The sequence below is a fragment of the Mandrillus leucophaeus genome, unplaced genomic scaffold, assembly GCF_000951045.1.
Source record: "Mandrillus leucophaeus isolate KB7577 unplaced genomic scaffold, Mleu.le_1.0 Scaffold20, whole genome shotgun sequence".
Lineage (NCBI taxonomy): Eukaryota > Metazoa > Chordata > Mammalia > Primates > Cercopithecidae > Mandrillus > Mandrillus leucophaeus.
In genome coordinates this window covers 158,267-177,421 of record NW_012102032.1, presented here as the reverse complement: position 1 = coordinate 177,421, position 19,155 = coordinate 158,267, and the positions used below count along the sequence as shown (strand labels likewise).

The window sequence follows — 19,155 nt, the reverse complement described above, 5'->3', positions numbered from 1 at the left end:
GTTTTCTGTTCTTGTGATAGTTTGCTAAGAATGATGGTTTCCAGCTGCATCCATGTCCCTACATATACACCATGGAATACTATGCGCTATGAAAAACTCCTTTTTTAAGAAAACCATTTTTCTGCCTAAGAAAATTTTAACTCACTTTAACTTCATCAAAGTTTAACACACACTGTGTTACAGTTACTTTAAGACTTATTACACAATATTAGTACTAAAGTTTCTGTACTGTAGTTATGCTACCTTTTATTTTGAAAACTGAAAAATTACTGTAAGAGTAGAGGCTCTCTTTTTGGAATCAGGTACCCCAAACAAACAATTCATTATGTCCCAAAAAAGTTAAAACCATACCATTTAAATCTGCATTTTCAAATCTGACCCAGACTATTTTCTCCTTTTCTTCTGTTAGAGGTGTTCCACTGTAAGCCTGCATAGTAAACAGAAACATTTGAATAAACATATTTTACAGCTTTAGTATTAATGATGTTCAAAACAAAGAGTGACTTAAAGCCAACACTATACCTCTCCAACTTCACCAACCTTACATCTTGGTAACTAGAACATTTTAGAACATTATTACCCCCAGAGAATATTATCCATGTGTCTGATAACCTTGGTCAAAAGAGTTTTTAACTTATTAAAAGAACTGCAGGCTAGGCACCTGTAATCTCAGCACTTTGGGAGGCCAAGGCAGGCAGATCACTTGAGGCCAGGAGTTCAAGACCAGTCTGGCCAACATGGCGAAACTCTATCTCTACTAAAAACACAAAAATAAGCTGGGTAGGGTGTGGTGCACGCCTGTAATTCCAGCTACTGGGGAGGCTGAGACACAAGAATCACTTAAACCTGGAAGGCAGAGATTACAGTGAACAGAGATCGCACCACTGCACTCCACCCTGGATGACTGAGCAAGACTCTGTCCCCTCCACACAAAAAAGAACTGCAGAAACCTAAAATACAATGATGACAATCTATTATGAAGCATTACTATAACTCAAAGGCAAACGAAAAACTAACCATCCCCTATACTGGTCAACAAATAAGGCTTAGAAAACAAACAAAACTACTACCTTTTATCTATTAAGTTGCTAGGTGTATGTGGCTATTATACTGTACCTATACTTTTTTTAAGAGTATTACTGTACTTTTTTAGTCTCTTATCAAGCTTCTAGACCCAACCTATCATCTGCTTCCTGGAAGCCTGCAAGGGTCAAAAGATAAGCATTAACGGCATGATGTATCAACAGTATTCAACAGTATTCAAAAGGAGGCATCTCCCATAAAGCATGTTTTTTCTTTTACCTTTTTTTTTTTTTTTTTTGAGACAGAGTCTCACTCTATCACCCAAGCTGGAGTGCAGTGGCATGATCTCAGCTCACTGCACCCTCTGCCTTCCGGGTTCAAGTGATTCTCCTGCCTCAGCGTCCCAAGTAGCTGGGACTACAGGCATGTGCCACCATGCCCAGCTAATTTTTTGTATTTTTAGTAGATACGGGGTTTCACCATGTTGGCCAGGCTGGTCTTGAACTCCTGACCTCCGGTGATCTGCCCCACCTCGGCCTCCCAAAGTGCTGGGATTACATGGGTGAGCCACCACGTCCTGCCTAACATACCTTTTTTAAAAAACACCAGCTTGAGCAACATGGAGAAACCTCATCTCGACAAAAAAAAAATCTGGGCATGGTGGCATGCACCTGTAGTCCCAGCTACCCGGGAGGCTGAGATGAGAGGATCACCTGAATCTAGGAAATTGAGGCTGCAGTGAGTCATGATAGTGCCACCGCACTCCAGCCTGGGTGAGAGCAAGACTCTGTCTCAAAAAAAAAAAAAATTTATTCCCTAAAATTAATTATTTAATCTAATCAAATCTTACATTTGCATTTCTCAAAACTACAAAACTAACACTGGTGCATTACTATTAAACCCCAGACATTATTTGCATTTCACAAGCTTTCCCACTAATGCCCTTTCTCTGCTCCAGGATCCAATCCAGGATGCCACACTGCATTTAGCACAACTTCCTTTTTTCCCTGCATCAGGCTTTCCTTTCCTTTAACATGGTGAAGCACTAACACTTTCAAATTCTTCTTCAGCTTAGCAGACTTACTCCTTTGCAGCGTTTGATTTTTGAGTGATATGCAGAACAAAACAAGGTTGAAGAAGGTCTTTCGGTGTATTGGGATTCTTGAACCTCTTTTTGCTTTACCTGTGAGGGGCAAACAAGTCTTGCAAAATGAGGCTTATACGCTTTTACTATGTCTTCAAGTTTTCCTCTCTCCTTAGTAGACATGGTGTTTTTTATTCAGCATTTTTGAAAAAATTCTGGGAAGCTAATTGAAGCACCTGAGCTCTGCTTTGTGTGTTCCTTACTACAGCTTTGCACAAAGGTGTATCCCGTCCTTTTTTGCCTCTTATGATCTCCTTTTCCCATGCTTAGATATTTTATTCTCAGTAAGACACAGACTCACCCATTGCCCTTCTAGCTTTCACCTGATGTCTTTATAAAAAAAAAAAAAAAAAAGTTTGTTTTGGAGTTTGTTTGTTTGTTTGTTTTTTGAGACACCCTGTCACCCTGGCTGGAATGCAGTGGTATGATCTCAGCTCACTGCAACCTCCGCCTCCTGGGCTCAAGCAATCCTCCCATGTCAGCTTCCCAAATAGCTGGGACTACAGGTGTGTACCACTACACCTAGCTAATTTTTGTATTTTTTGTAGAGATGGGGTTTTACCATGTTGCTCAGGCTGGTCTGGTACTCCTGGGCACAGGCCATCTGCCCGCCTAGGCCTCCCAAAGTGCTGGGATTACAGGTGTGAGCCACCGCGCCCAGCACCACCTGATGTCTTTATAGAGGTCAATGTACTGCCACACATTTTTTTCCTTTTCCCCCAGCACTGATTAAAAGCCCTTCTTCAAACAAGAGCAACTGATTTAGCCCTCTTATTTAGAGTCAAAACTTTCACCTCACTACTGAAAAGATTTATTTACTTCTTCTTTTATACTTCAACACTGGTTTCTAACACACGTAAACACACTCATAAGTACAAAGTTATTTTTGAATGTTATATAACATAGCTATAATCATTGTGTCAGTCTGTATGCTGTCTTATTTGTTCACTGTAGAAAAAATAATTTTCATAGTGTACTATTGCCGTAAGTATAATTTTTATTTACAGCAAATTATTCTATAGGGACCATGATATGTCATTTGCTTAACTGACATTTAAGCTGGTTACAAGTTTTTACACTGAAAATGTAAAAATTTCACATATACTGAACAGTTCTAAGCTTTTAACTTTTTCTTTGTTGAATTATTTTTTAAAAATACATTTTTGGCCAGGTGCAGTGGCTTACACCTGTAATCCTAGCACTTTGGGAAGCCAAGGCTGGAGGATCACCTGAGGTCGGGAATTCGAGACCAGCCTGGCTAACATGGTGAAACCTCATTTCTACTAAAAATACAAAAATTAGCCAGGCATGGTGGCACATGCCTGTAATCCCAGCTACTCAGGAGGCTGAGGCAGGAGAATCCCTTGAACCTGGTAGGCAGAGGTTGCAGTGAGCTCAGATCACGCCTTTGCACTGCAGCCTGAGCAACAAGAGTGAAACTTCATCTCAAAAACAAAAAAAAAAAATCAAATTTTCATAAGTGAAATTATTAGATCAAGACACAACCAAGGGCAACTTCCGGCCATCAATGCTATCATAACTAGAATTCAATGGGTGATAATTAAAGAAGCTGCTACCAGTCCAACAACACATGTTCTCTCTTTAGGAGGATATTTGCAGACCCAGAGAATACCTAGGCTCCATGAATTTGATGATACCCAGAATAGAGCAGGAGGTAGAACACAATATTGGCAGAAGACATTATTTTTTAATGTCTGACCACAAAGTACCAACACAGGACTCTGAATTAAATGTGGGGAAAAAAATGTTAGAAAGCACTGTTCTCATGTCAACCAAACAGTAGAAAAAATGTCTAATACGGGACGGGCACGGTGGCTCATGCCTGTAATCCCAGCACTTTGGGAGGCCAAGGCAGGCAGATCACAAGGTCAGGAGATCAAGACCATCGGCGAAACCCCGTCTCTACTAAAAATACAAAAATTAGCCGGACATGGCGGCAGGCGCCTGTAAGTCCCAGCTACTCGGGAGGCTGAGGTAGGAGAATGGTGTGAACCCGGGAGGCAGAGCTTGCAGTGAGCCAAGATCACGCCACTACACTCCAGCCTGGGTGACAGAGTGAGACTCTGTCTCAAAACAAAAAGAAAAAAAGAAAAAAAAAAGTATAATATAACAAAAAGTTACTCCTATTATTGCTTTCCTAAGCAAACTATCATCAGTAGGTGCTAAAATGATGACGTCTCACCATTACAATTAGAAACTGTAATGTCTCTGGCTCATCTGATTATTTTGACTACTGATTGTATGCCAGAAATCTGCATCTCTACCCTGGATCTCCAGTCTCAAGCTCCCTCCAGGAAAGACTACTTACTATTTGCTTTGCTTTATTTTATGCTTTATATAGATGACACCCTTTAAGCCTCAGAACAAACCTACGATGAATAAGATGATTAACCTGAGTTTACACATAAGGATACTGATGTTTAGAAAGGTTCAGTAACTTGTCTAGAACTAGTAAGATACAGAGCTGAAATATAAAGTCACATCTAATATCGAAGTCTATGTCCTTTTTTTTTTTTTTTTTTTTTTGAGACGGAGTTTCACTCCTGTTGCCCAGGCTGGAGTGCAATCGTGTGATCTCGGCTCACTGCAACCTCTGCCTCCTCGGTTCAAGCAATTCTCCTGCCTCAGGCTTCCTGAGTAGCTGGAATTACAGGCGTGCACCACCACGCCCAGCAAATTTTTGTATTTTTAGTACAGACGGGGTTTCTCCATGTTGGTCAGGCTGGTCTGGAACTCCTGACCTCAGGTGATCCACCCACCTCAGCCTCCCAAAGTGCTGGAATTACAGGTATGAGCCACCATATCCGGCCCAAAGTCTATGTTCTTAATCACTAAGCTACTCTAAGCCTAATGTGCAAAATGTTAAGTTATAACTTCTCTGCCAAATAAAGCAAACAGCTACTAGGATCCTATTGTCCCCACTACATTCTTACTCCATTTATCACTGTTGGATTTTATTCCACTCTATTCCTCAATTCAAATGGCATCGCATTCATTAAGCCTTCTTTGATGTCATTCAAGTGAATTTAATTGTCCTTCTACTATATTACCATAACACTCTGTTTATTTTCTCCTTTTTTTCCCACTCAGCTTTTCAGGTTGAAGGCACTTTGTTTCCTAGGATCCTCTCATAAAGCTGGGACGCTGGATCTATGAATGTCCTTTTTGAACACTCCAGTTACAGATACCCATGGTAGTCAAGGAAGACTACAAAACCATAAGGAGAAAGTATGGAAACCTCTCCCTTCAGTTGTCCCACTAGAACAGTGCTTCCCAAAGGTACCATTTCACAAGAATCACCTGAGATTCTCACTATCCCTACAAGTTACCAGTTACCATCCCAAATCAATTGTGTTAAGACACTGAGAGAGAAAATTATTACTTTTAATAAGTATGCCAAGTGATAACTAAGTTTGGCAATAGTATAAATAGCATACTAGATAATCCCAGTAAGGCAATTCTCATTCTTTATTCTCATATTTATATAAAAGGAACAGTAAAAGGCTTATCAGTTAGAGTAACAGGATACCCTAGTTGGCACAAAAGTGCTGCTCAAGATAAAAGAGATGTAGATTTGTGTTCACGTATAATATTTAGCTGTTATCTAGTTAAGGAGTGTAGAGTGTATATTGCTTTTCTCCCTTCTGACAGGCAACACTTAAATAGGACAAGAAAATATAAACCTGCGAGAGTCCCAAATCTCTACTAACAATTCACCTTGATTCTTCTTAGGAGGGCAAAGTCCTGAGGAATAACATTTACGCCACGGTCATCACAACACTGCAGCACATCTAAACAATAATGTAGTCCCATCCTACCAATGCTCAGGATGCTAAAACACCAAAAACCTTTCTGAAGTTGCTGGTACTAGTGTCAAGTTTAGGAAACCAAACATTTCAGAGCTCTCCTGACCAAAGGGAAGCTGAAAGCACATATGGACACTTACCTGCGGCACAACATCCTGCAGAAAAGTCACAACACTTTCCATGTAGGACTGCTCTCTGGAAAAGGGTGAAATGGACAACACTGGTCAGGAGAGCTTAACATAGACCATGAAAAAAGCTCTATTTACAAGCCTTAATAAAGTCACTCGTTTTTTGTTGTTGTTGTTTGTGGTTTTGATTTTTTTTTTGGTTTTTTTTTTTTTTTGAGACATAGTCTCATTCTGTCACCCAGGCTGGAGTGCAGTGGTGTGATCTCGGCTCACTGCTGCCTCGACCTCTGGGGCTTAAGCAATCCTCCCACCTCAGGATCCCAAGTAGCTGGGACTACAGACACGCGCCACCACGCCCAGCTAATTTTTGTATTTTTTGTAGAGATGGGGTTTCACCATGTTGCCCAGGCTGGTCTCAAACTTCTGAGCTCAAGCGGATCCTCCTGCCTCAGTCTTCCAAAGTGCTGGGATTACAGGCATCACTCATAATATTCAAATAAGGCAAAAAAAAAAAAAAAAAAATAGGCTAACTCTTATCACCTGATATTTCTGCTAAACTACTTTCTGGTTTCAAGGGTCTTTATATATGTTATTAAATGTAAATGAGCTTTTAACATTTTTAAACATTATCTCTTTTTAAAAGTCATGCTCTCCTAATTTAATAGAGATAGTTTCTAAGTCATATTTGAAGGAGTGATGACAGAGACCTAAGGTAGGACCTTGCTCTTGAGTCAGAGCAGAAGAATGCCCTAGAGCAAGTAAAACGACTGCTGATGACTCACTATCTAGTGACCTTCTCTTTAAATTGGTTATGAACCTAGTCCCTTACCTGTATATAGCAGGTGAGTCTACATTTGCTGGCAGATACAGGCATTAGAAGAAGCTATTAAGCCTTCACAGAACTTTTGGTATAGAAAAGACATACAAAAAAATTAAAATGCATAAAAATGAGGGAAAGCTGGGTGCAATAGCATGTGCCTATAGTCCCAGCTATTTACGCAGCTGAGGTGGCAGCATCATTTGAACCCAGGAGTTGGCAGCCAGGCTAGACAACATAGCAAGACCCCATCTCTAAAAAACAAAAAAAAAAAAAAAAGGGGAAAAATAACATTGTTAATTAAGTAAGGACACTAAATTAATGCATTTTAAATATAAAGTACATAAACTTCAGCAAGGGGAAAAAAATAATTTCTTCAAGATACTATTTTAGGCCAGGCATGGTGGCTCATGCCTATAATCCCAGCACTTTGGGAAGCCGAGGTGGGTGGATCACTTGAGGTCAGGAGTTCAAGACAAGCCTGGCCAACATGCTGAAACCCCATCTCCACTAAATATACAAAAATTCGCTGGGTCTAATGGTGCACCCTGTAATTCCAGCTGCTCAAGAGGCTGAAGCAGTAGAATCACTTGAACCCAGGAGGTGGAGGTTGCAGTGAGTCAAGATTGCGCCACTGCACTCCAGCTTGGGCAAAAAGGAAAGACTCCGTCTCAAAAAAACAACAAAAAAAAAATCAAAATACTAGTTCAAATCCATTTCAAGAGAGATGTGAAAAATCACACTTGAAAATAATATGATTTATCATAAATCCTATTAAAAAAAGCAATATGCCCTAGAGACCTACAAAAATTGATTAGGCCTAAAAAAAAAAATTAGGCTACCTCTCCAACTTCATTTTTTGCCACTCTCCTTATTCTGATTCAGCCATATGCAACTTCAATTCCTAGCACACACCAAGTTCTTCTTTGAATCAAGACCTTTACACCACCTTTCTCTCTATCTGGATTCCTTCCCGTCTCCTTCCCTTCCTTTTAGATAAGTGTTGCCTCCCCTGAGAGAGCTTCCATGACACCCTTATATATATTTTCCTTTGTCATTCTCCATTGTAGTATACTGTGCACAATCACAGCCTATAAGTGTTTTACTTATTTACTTGTTTGCTTCAGCCTAGACAATTTGACAAAACCCCATCTCTACCAAAAATTAGGCCTGGAGCAGTAGCTCACACCCGTAATCCCAGAATTTTGGGAGGCCGAGGCAGGCAGATCACCTGAGGTCAGGAGTTTGAGACCAGCCTGGCCAACATGGAGAAACGCTGTCTCTACTAAAAAATACAAAATTAGCCAGGCATGGTGGCACATGCCTATAATACCAGCTACTCGGGAGGCTGAGGCAGGAGAATCGCTTGAACCCAGGATGCAGAGGTTGTGGTGAGCCAAGATCACGCCATTGCACTCCAGCCTGAGCAAAGTGAGCAAAACTCCGTCTAAAAAAAAAAACAAAAAAACAATTAGCCAGGCATGGTGATCCACGTTTGTAATCCCAGCTACTTGGGAGGCTGAGGCAAAAGAATCATTTGAACCCAGAAGGCAGAGGTTGCAGTGAGCCAAGATCATCCCACTGCACTCCAGCCTGGGCATCGGAGCAAGACTCCATCTCAAAAAAAGGAAAAAAAAAAGAATTTTATATACACACACACACACACACACACACACACACAACATATATATCGATTGATTGATTTTATTTTTTTGGAGACAAAGTCTTGCTCTTGTTCCCCAGGCTGGAGTGCGATGGCACGATCTCAGTTCACTGCAACCTCTGCCTCCCAGGTTCAAGCAATTCTCCTGCCCCAGACTCCCGAGTAGCTAGGATTACAGGCTCCTGCCACCATGCCTGGCTAATTTTTGTAGTTTTAGTAGAGACAGGGTTTCTCCATGTTGGTTGGGCTGGTCTCAAACTCCCGACCTCAGGTGATCCGCCCACTGCCTCAGCTTCCCAAAGTGCTGGAATTACAGGTGTGAGCCACCGCGCCCAGCCATATATTTTTTTTAAGACACAGTCTCACTCTGTCACCCAGGCTGGAGCATAATGGCACAATCACAGCTTACCACAGCCTCAAGCTCCTGGGCCCAAGTGATCCTACCATCTCAGCCTCGTGAGTAGCTAAGGCTCCAGGCGCCTGCCACAACGCCTGGCTAATTTTTGTATTTTTTTGACACATGAGGGTCTCGGGATGTTGTTCAGGCTGGTGTCAAACTCCTGGGTTCAAGCAATCCTCCCACCTCAGCCTTCAAGTATACATATCTTTGGTGGGGCACGGTGGCTCACACATGTAATTCTAGCACTTTGGGAGGCCAAGGCAGGCAGATCACCTAAGGTCAGGAGTTTAAGACCAGCCTGGCCAACATGGCAAAACCCCATCTCTGCTAAAAATACAAAAATTGGCCAGGCGTGGTGGCACTCGCCTGTAATCCCAGCTACTTGGGAGGCTGAGGCAGGAGAATTGCTTGAATCTGGGAGGCAGGGGAGGAAGTGGAGGCTGCAGTGACCGAGATGGCGCCACTGCACTCCAGCCTGGGCGACAGAGTGAAACTCCATCTTAAAAAAAACAAAAAAGTATACATATCTTCAAACCATATTAGATTATAAGCTCCTAGTAAGTATACACATTCTTTGTCAAAGAATGCCAAAAACACAGAAACGTACTATGACACTTACTTTGAAACTTTCTGACATAGACCTAGACTAAGAGATACTTTTTACAGATAACACATGGATACACAGACAGGAACAACACACACTGGGGCCTATCAGAGTTGGGTGGGAACAGGGAGAGGATCAGCAAAAATAACTAATGGGGACTATGCTTAATACCTGGGTGATGAAACAATCTGTACAACAAACCCCTGCGACATGAGTTTCCCTATGTAACGAACCTGCACATGTACCCTTGAACTTAAAAGTTAAAAGAGATACATTTTACATCACTGTCTGGTAAATACATACATACACATCTATGTGCATGTCATGAAATAATACAAACTCCCAGCTATATTTTCTATTATATTCTATTTCATTTTTTTTTTCTTTGAAATGGAGTCTCGCTCTGTTGCCCAGGCTGGGGAGTGCAGTGGCATGATCTCAGCTCACTGCAAGCTCCGCCTCCCGGGTTCACACCATTCTCCTGCCTCAGCCTCCCAAGTAGCTGGGACTACAGGCGCCCACCACCACGCCCGGCTAACTTTTTGTATTTTTAGTAGAGACGGGGTTTCACCATGTTAGCCAGGATGGTCTCGATCTCCTGACCTCGTGATCCGCCCGCCCCGGCCTCCCAAAGTGCTGGGATTACAGGCATAAGTCACCGCGCCTGGCCTCTATTTCATTTTCTACTACAACTCCTGACCCACTAAACTGATTTGACAATCCACTAACTTGTTAAACTTGGAGTTTGAAAACACTGCTCTTCGGGATTTAGCAGTGTTCTTCATGTACTCTGTAAATGTGCTGAATACATCAACTTAACTCTCCAAATTCTTCATTTGGCCTTGGCAATTATTATTATTCATCCCATAAAGCCAACATTTAAAAGATTTTTACAAAAGTAACCGCTGTTCATAAAGAAAACCTAAATGTTAGCTACTATTCTGAGTAATATTTTCTTCAGCTATTGGGTTTATCTGAAATGTGCTTACGTGACAGCCTGGGGACGAACCACAACTCCACCAGTACAACGACTGGGTCTTCTTGGGGAATCTGTAGCCATAGCTTCATTCATAAAACCTGTTTCCAGAACAAAAAAATAGAAAAACATGGATCATTGTTGGGGGTAGGGAGGAAGATTTATGATTACTCACTAGAGATCCCTTGTCAAAAATGCCTCAAATGTAGGAAACCTTCCCAGAAATTCCTGTTACACCAGAAAGGGAAAAAAAGATGAAGTAGGTTTTTAATTTTTTTCAAATTATAATGAGGGGTTTGGGGGGTTATTATTATTTTTGAGATAAGAGTCTCGCTCTGTCGCCCAGGCTGAAGTTCAGTGGCACGATCTCTGCTCACCTCAATCTCTACCTCCCAGGATCAAACAATTCTCCTGTCTAAGCCTCCAGAGTAGCTGAGATTACAGGCAAGCGCCACCATGCCGAGCTAAATTTTATATTTTTTTTTTGTAGAGACGGGGTTTCACCATGTATCCCAGGCTTGGTCTCGAACTCCTGAGCTCAAGCGATCCATCAGCCTTAGCCTCCCAAAGTGCTGAGATTACAGGCTTGAGCCACCGCACCCATCCTGTTTTGTTTTTTAATAGGACCAGGTCTCAGAACCACAAAACAATTTAAGGAAGACTCTTGCTGTACCCCCTTGGTCTGTCGTTAACATAAATTACAAGGGTAAGAGAACCAGATCATGGGATGGGAATTTACTTAAATTTTATGTTGAGATAGTGAAAATACACACGGTACAATATTTCAAGACCAAACGGAACAAGTGACATGATACCACTCTACCTTCCAATTAAACCTGTTGGGAATCTATGAGTAAAGACTGCATGGCCACAATTTCAATCACATTGGTAACACCTTGCTACTGTAACCTAATCACCAGAGTTTAATAAGTAACAAACAAGTCAAGCAATTATTTATTTGACTAGTAGTAAGTAGTCAAATAAGTAACATAAACTTATATGCTGTTACAGTCCTTTACCCTTTCCCGTCACATCAGTAAATCCTAATCCTAGAATGTTTCATGACCCTCTGAATCAGAGATTTTAAGAGCATGGAGTCGGCTTGGTTAAGGTTAAAAGAGGACTGACAGCAGTATCAAAGATCTCTTACAGGGCTCAGGGAAGCCCACAGCCTGGAACTCATCTTGAAGGCACCTAAAACCATCATTTGTAAGTAGGGAGCATTCACACCTGATGTGAAAACTCCAAACCTGTGCGCCCCACCTCCTACAACCAAAACACCCTCTGCCCCAACGAGCAGAGCCACCACCTCCTCAGAGGGTACCTGCACCTCCAGCCCCTCATCCCTCTCATTCTCATCCCATTCTTGCTTTCTCGAACCACAGTCTCCCAAGCCCTGTCCTTTAAGGGCCCTGTCTCCTGAGGACGACCCTCGCCAGCCCCTCAGGCCCCAGCCTCCTGAAAGACACTCGCACGGCACTGCCCACTTAACCTCCAACACGGAGCCACCGCTGCCCCCGGCCGCCCTCCGGCCCCTTGCACTGCTCCCCTCCCCCTCCAGTATCGACACCTCTCTCTTGTCGAATTCCTGCCAGCCCGACCCAGTCCCCTCACGCCGCCAGTCCCTCGTCCTCCCCAAGCCTCCCCAAAGCCAAAGCCCCGCCAGCCCTCTCACCGGCCGCCCCGCCGGTTAACGCTGTTCTCCAGCTCTAGGCTCACTGTTTGGAGTCTCCCCGCTTGATTGACGGCAGCCACTTCCTACCACGCCTCAGCGGAACCACCCCTCTAGCCAATCCCAGAAGCAAACCGGCTATGGCCGGGCACCGCCCTTGGAGGTCAGCTTCGCCAACCAGCAAGTAGGAAAGAGGCGGACCCGCCTCCTGAATGTGTCCAATCCGCTGGGGCTGGAGGGAAAACACAACAGCATGTAAGTTCGGGTGAAGCCGACGTGTCAGGTTCGGTTGCGAACGCAGGCAGCTGGGGAGTAATTACGAACATGTACATTTTTTTTGGAAGACAGAACCTTCGTGGCTTTGAAAAGAAAATCAACATGTTCCAGACTCCTGTCCCGCTCACGTGAGCGTCTCAAGTTGGAGCCGGAGGACAGGGAGACTGGTCTGTTTACATCGAATTCTCGCGACAGCTGGTTCGAAGCTCAGAGCACGTGGACATGGCAGCTGCCAATCACTTTTAGCTGGCCACTCACTCGTCCCACACTCGCCTTCTGCCCAGCCCTTGGCGATGTGTTTACCTTCCGGGAGCCTAGGCTGGCTCGCGCCGGTGATCGGCAGAGAAGGGGTTGATCTGAATAAGGGGCGCGGCCGGTAATCTCAACCATTTGAGCTAGGTTTGTAGACCACGCCTGACCCCTTCCTTGCCTCAGTTTCCATCTCCCTTATTGTTGAGTATCGAGATCTCGCCATTGTGATTTCATCAGTTACATTTATTAATATAAGTAGAGTAATACTGACTGATTTCTTGAACACTCAGCACAGGCCTTCGTATATTTCATATACAGTACTCTATATGTATTATCAAATTTAATGTCAACGACAGGTCCGTGAGGGTATAGCTTAGGCATGGTGAGCTGGGGGCGGTGGATCACGCCTGTAATCCCAACATTTTGGGAGGCCAAGGCGGGAAGATCGCTTGAGGCCAGAAGTTCTAGAACAGCCTAGACAAAATGAAGAAACCCCTTCTCTACTAAAAATAGCCAGGTGTGGTGGCGGTTGCCTGTAATCCCAGCTACTCAGGAGGCAGAAGAATTGCTTGAACCGGAGAGGCGGAGGTTGCAGTGAGCCTAGATCGCGCCATTGCACTCCAGCACGTTAGCCTGGGTGATAGAGTGAGAGTCCCTCTCTAAATTAATTAATTAATTAATTAATTAAAATTTTCAAAAATTAAAAAAAAAAATTAAAGAAAAGGCCGGGCGCGGTGGCTCACGCCTGTAATCCCAGCCTTTTTGGAGGCTGAAACAGGCAGATCACTTGAGGTCAGGAGGTCAAGACCAGCCTGGCCAACACTGTGAAACTCTGTCTCTACTAAAATTACAAAAATTAGCCGAGTGTGGTGGTGCACGCCTGTAATCCCAAGTACTGAAGAGGCTGAGGCAGAATCGCTTGAATCCGAGACATGGAGGTTGCAGTGAGCCGAGATCCCGCAATTGCACTCCGGCCTCTGGGCGACAGAGCGAGACTCTCACTCAAAAAAAACAGAAGAATGTATTTGGATATATTGAAATAACTTGAAAATGTCGGATTGAAATAATTTGATAATGTGGAATTGTAACATTGAAAAGGAGGCCTAGCATGACTAATTCCATTTTGCTCCTAAACTCCCCACTCCCACCCCTGGGTGATATCTAAGTTAACCGCTTTTGCTTATCTCTGCACGTAGGCCAAGCTAACTATGGGAGGAATTTATAGTTTAACTTTAAAGCAAGGATGATAACAGTCCCTTCCCGAAACTAACCCCCAAGGAGATAAGGAGGGTGTACACACAAGTAACAATGTTGAGAGTTTGAGAAAGTGTTGTGACCTGACCAGTAACAGAGAGGCTTCCGTCCTCGAGGAACCCTCGCTGGTGCCCAGATGTCTACAGTCATCAGTCACCCCTTGATTTCAACCCCCTCTTCTTCCCCCTGCCCTTAACACAAAAAGAGCCTGAAATGTGTATTAAGTTAAGATGGTTCTTTAGGCTGGGCGTGGTGGCTCACACCTGTGATCCCAGCACTTTGGGAGGCCAAGATGGGTGGATCACCTGAGGTCAGGAGTTCAAGACGAGTTTGACCAACATGAAGAAACCCCTTCTCTACTAAAAATACAAAAATTAGCTAGGTGTGGAGGTGTGTGCCTGTAGTCCCAGCTACTCGGGAGGCCGAGACAGGAGAATTACGTAAACCCGGGAGGTGGAGGTTGCAGTGAGCTGAGATCAAGACACTGCACTCCAGCCTGGGCAACACAGCAGGACTCCGTCTCTCTTTTTTTTTTTTTTTTTTTTTTTTTTTGAGATGAAGTCTCACTCTGTCACCAGGCTGGAGTACAGTGTCTCGATTTCAGCTCACTGCAACCTCTGCCTCCCTGGTTTAAGTGATTCTCCTGTCCCAGCCTCCCAAGTAGCTGGGATTACAGGCATCCGCCACCATGCCCAGCTAATTCTTTGTATTTTTAGTAGAGACAGGGTTGCACCATTTTGGCCAGGAAGGTCTTGAACTCCTGACCTCATGATCCAGCCACTCTGGCCTCCCAAAGTGCTGGGATTACAGTCGTGAGCCACCATGCCCAGCCAAAAAGATAGTTCTTTAATATATTACTCTGTAATTTTCTGGGTTTGCTAGCTCTCAGAAATAAAGTTACTACCCTTGCTCTAACTCCTTGACTCTTCACCCATTGGCTGTCATGCAGTGAGCAGAACAAGTTTGGACTTGGTTACAGGATGAGAGTGAGAGGTGAAGCCAGCTGGACTTCCTGGGTGAAGTGGGAACTTGGAGAACTTTTCTGTCTTACAAGAGGATTGTAAAACACACCAATCAGCACTCTGTAGCTAGGACTGGAAAACGCACCAATCAGCACTCTGTAGCTAGCAAGGGGATTGTAAAGTGCCCCAATCAGCACTCGGTAAAAACGCACCAATCAGCGCTCTGTAGCTAGCAAGGGGATTGTAAAATGTACCAATCAGCACTCTGTAAAAACGCACCAATCAGTGCTCAGTAGCTAGCAGGAGGATTGTAAAACGCACCAATCAGTGCTCTGTAAAATGCACCAATCAGCGCTCTGTAAAACTTACCAATCAGCAGGAGTCTAAAAGCCAATCACGGGGAAGATTGAAAAAAGGACACTCTGATAGGACAGAAACGGAACATGGGAGGGGACAATAAGAGAATAAAAGCTGACCACCCCCAACCCCCAACCTTGTGGCAGAGGCAACCTGCTCCATGCCTTTGTGCTCTGTGGTACACTAAAAGATTTGCTCTTTCGCTCTTCACAATAAATCTTGCTGCTGCTCACTCTTTGGGTCCGTGCCACCTTTAAAAGCTGTAACACTCACCGGGAAGGTCCTCAGCTTCATTCTTGGAAGTCAGAGAGACCACAAACCCACTGGAAACAACCAACTCCGGACACAAAGGGAAAGAATCAAAGATGTTCAAATCCAACAAACCTTAAAGGTGTTAGAAAAAAAAAAAAAACAAAAAACGGATGTTTTCTGTGTTTTGGGCTTGATCAGCTGAGTAGTCCCATTTACAAATAGGATGAACACTAGCTGAGTTATACATTTCTTAGTAAATTTCTGTGCCTTCATTGTTTCATCCTTTGCAAATTGTAGAAGGAATATTATGGGCTGGGTGTGGTGGCTCAGGCCTGTAATCTCAACACTTTAGGAGGCCAAGGCGGGAGGATCATGAGGTCAGGAGATTGAAACCATCCTGACTAACATGGTGAAATCCCATCTCTACTAGAAATACAAAAAATTATGGTGGTAGGCGCCTGTAGTCCCAGCTACTCTGGAGGCTGAGGCAGGAGAATGGAAAGAACTCGGGAGGTGGAGCTTGCAGTGAGCCGAGATCGCACCACTGCACCACTGCACTCCAGCCTGGGCGACAGAGCGAGACTCCGTCTCAAAAAAAAAAAAAAAAAATTATTATGAGCCTCATAGGCTTTCTTTTTAGCAGGGGCATGGGAGGGAGTCAGTTTTGCTGTCACCCAGGCTGGAGTGCAATGGTGCAATCATAGCTTACTGCAACCTCCAACTCCTGGGCTCATGTGATCCTCCCACCTCAGCCTCCTAAGTAGCTGGATTTACAGGCACACACCAACATGCCTGGCTAATTAAATTTTTTTTTTTTTTGTAGAGACAGGGCCTCCCTATGTTGCCCAGGCTGATCTTGAACTCCGGGGCTCAAGTGATTCTCCCATCTCAGCCTCCCAAAGTGCTGGGATTACAGGTGTGAACCACTGCACCCGACCCATAGGCTTTTTATGAGTAAATAAGGTTTTTTTTCTTTTTTTTTTTTTGTTTGTTCTTTTGAGACAGAGTCTCACTCTGTCGTCTAAGCTGGAGTGCAGTGGCGTGGTCTTGGCTCACTGCAACATCCACCTCCTGAGTTCAAGCAATTCTTCTGCCTCAGCCTCCCAAATAGCTGGGACTACAGGCACGTGCCACCATGCCCGGCAAATTTTTGTATTTTTGGTAGAGACGGGGTTTCACCATATTGGCCAAGCTGGTCTGGAACTCCTGACCTCATGATCTGCCTGCCTCGGCCTCCCAAAGTGCTGAGATTACAGGCGTGAGCCACCACTGCGCCTGGCCATTTTTTCTTTTTTCTTTTTTTTTCTTTTTTATTTTTTTTGAGACAGTGTCACTCTGTCTCCCAGGCTGGAGTGCAGTGATGCAATCATAGCTCACTGCTACCTTGACCTCCCAGACTCGAGTGATTCTCCCACCTCAGCCTCCTGACTAGCTGGGATGGCAGACCTGCACCACCACTCGTGGCTAATTTTTGCATTTTTTATTTTCTTGTTCTTTCTTTTCTTTTCTTTTCTTTTCTTTTCTTCTTTTCTTTCTTTCTTTCTTTTTTAATGGAGACAGAGTCTTTGCACTGTCACCCAGGCTAGAGTGCAGTGGCACTATCTCAGTTCACTGCAACCTCTGTATCCTGAGTTCAAGCAATTCTTCTGCCTCAGCCTCCCGAGTAGCTGGGATTACTAGGCGCCCACCACCACCCCGCCATTTTTATATTTTTTCTAGAGATGGAGTTTCGCCATGTTGCCCAGGCTGGTCTTGAACTCTTGAGCTCGAGTGATGTGCCCGCCTCAGCCTCCCAAAGTTCTGGGATTACAGGCGTGAGTCATCCGCCCGGCCCAAACTTAAAGTTCTTAGATCAAAGTAGAAATTTCTCCAAATGCACCAGGCGCAGTGGTTTATGCCTGTAATCCCAGCACTTTGGGAGGCGGAGGCAGGCGGATCACCTGAAGTCGGGAGTTTGAGACCAGCCTGACCAACATGGAGAAACCCCATCTCTAAGGGCCGGGCGCAGTGGCTCATACCTCTAATCCCAGCACTTTGAGAGGCCAAGGTGGGCGGATGATGAGGTCAGGAGATCGAGACCATCCTGACCAGCACCGTGAAACCCCGTCTCTACTAAAAATACAAAACATTAGCCGGGCGTGGTGGCAGGCGCCTGTAGTCCCAGCTACTCGGGAGGCTGAGGCGGGAGAATGGCGTGAACCCGGGAGTTGGAGCTTGCAGTGAGCCGAGATGGCGCCACTGCACTCCAGCCTGGGCAACAGAGTGAGACTCCATCTCAGAAACAAAAAAAAGAAATTTCTCCAAATGAACTACCAACCAGTTCTAATTACCCCGTTTTATTATCCACAAAGATGGTTTGAGATTCTGTTATGAGCCTTCACTGGAGATAAAATGTGTGGTGATCATATTTTTTAATGGAAGTAACTAGTGGGTGCTTTGTACATATTGCCAGCTCATGAGTCACATCAAAGTACAGAGACATGGAGAAACTCGTCAGTGAACTATTTGTTCTTGATACCTAGCAATCCCAGCTACGAAACTCATTTTTAGTGGAAAAAAGTAACTTTAAGCAAGAGTTCTTTGTTCTTCCAATTGGTACCTTGGCCCAGTATAATAAATTACTAATGACCAAGATTGCCTCTCCTATGGCCCTACAGAACAAAAAAACAAAATCCCTAGAGAATAATCAGAGCTGTCCTTATGCAAACCAAATTTCAAGATCAGTGTGTACTTTCTGGTGTGTTTTTGTTTTGGTTAGGATTCTTCTTTTGGTTTGTTTGTTTTTGAAGACTTAAGCTATTGCCTCACTGACCCAGGCCACCAAAAACACTTGAATAATGATCCTATGATTTCAGCAGCAGGGAAATAACCTGTTTTCACACAAAACTGTGGTGAACATTAGTATTTTAATTTTCAGCTAAGTAAAATTTTAAAAAGTTTAAAAAATAAAACCCCATCACTTTTCTCTAAAATCCTCTAGCTACAAGATAAAAACACATTGATTACTCATGATATTGACTTTTTCTGATGCATTCCTTAGGTCACAATTTTTAAACACTACCTTTTGTATTAATTTCCTAAAAAGTAGAATCCCAAAATTCATAGAATAGCAAAACCAACATAATCCAAAATCCTATCACCTCACCTCTATTAATTACAATTAGTGCCTGCCATTTGTCCATCCTGAATACTAGGTACTAGGTAATTATGCTTTCTAACACAGCATTTCCTCATAATTTCTATTCAAAATTTTAAGTCTTTGCAGTTGTTTATTATGCTGGATCCCTCTGCTCATTCCTAAGTCCAGCAAATAACCTGAAGATGGCCAGGAGTGGTGGCTCATGCCTGTAATCCCAGCACTTTGGGAGGCCAAGCCAGGTGGATCGCCTGAGGTCAGGAGTTCCAGACCAGCCTGGCCAACATGGTGAAATCCCTTCTCTATTAAAAATACAAAAATTGGCCGGGCGCGGTGGCTCAAGCCTGTAATCCCAGCACTTTGGGAGGCCGAGACGGGCGGATCACGAGGTCAGGAGATCGAGACCATCCTG

At 43.8% G+C, this 19,155-nt stretch overlaps 1 protein-coding gene across 4 annotated transcripts in view; it reads right to left on the bottom strand.

Annotated features, from left to right (window-relative positions):
• The window catches only part of BCAS3 (breast carcinoma amplified sequence 3), a 764,111-nt gene extending 751,750 nt beyond the window's left edge, over window positions 1-12,361 (bottom strand). For all 4 annotated transcript variants that reach the window (XM_011979152.1, XM_011979154.1, XM_011979151.1 and 1 more), the window contains exons 1-4: window positions 12,258-12,361; window positions 10,596-10,683; window positions 6,135-6,189; window positions 352-427 (exon numbers count right to left, since the gene is read on the bottom strand). In XM_011979152.1, the coding sequence (XP_011834542.1) occupies window positions 352-427; window positions 6,135-6,189; window positions 10,596-10,678 (214 nt within the window). In that variant the 5' untranslated portion in view covers window positions 10,679-10,683; window positions 12,258-12,361. The remainder of the gene's footprint in view (window positions 1-351; window positions 428-6,134; window positions 6,190-10,595; window positions 10,684-12,257) is intronic.
• Window positions 12,362-19,155: the final 6,794 nt, after the last annotated feature.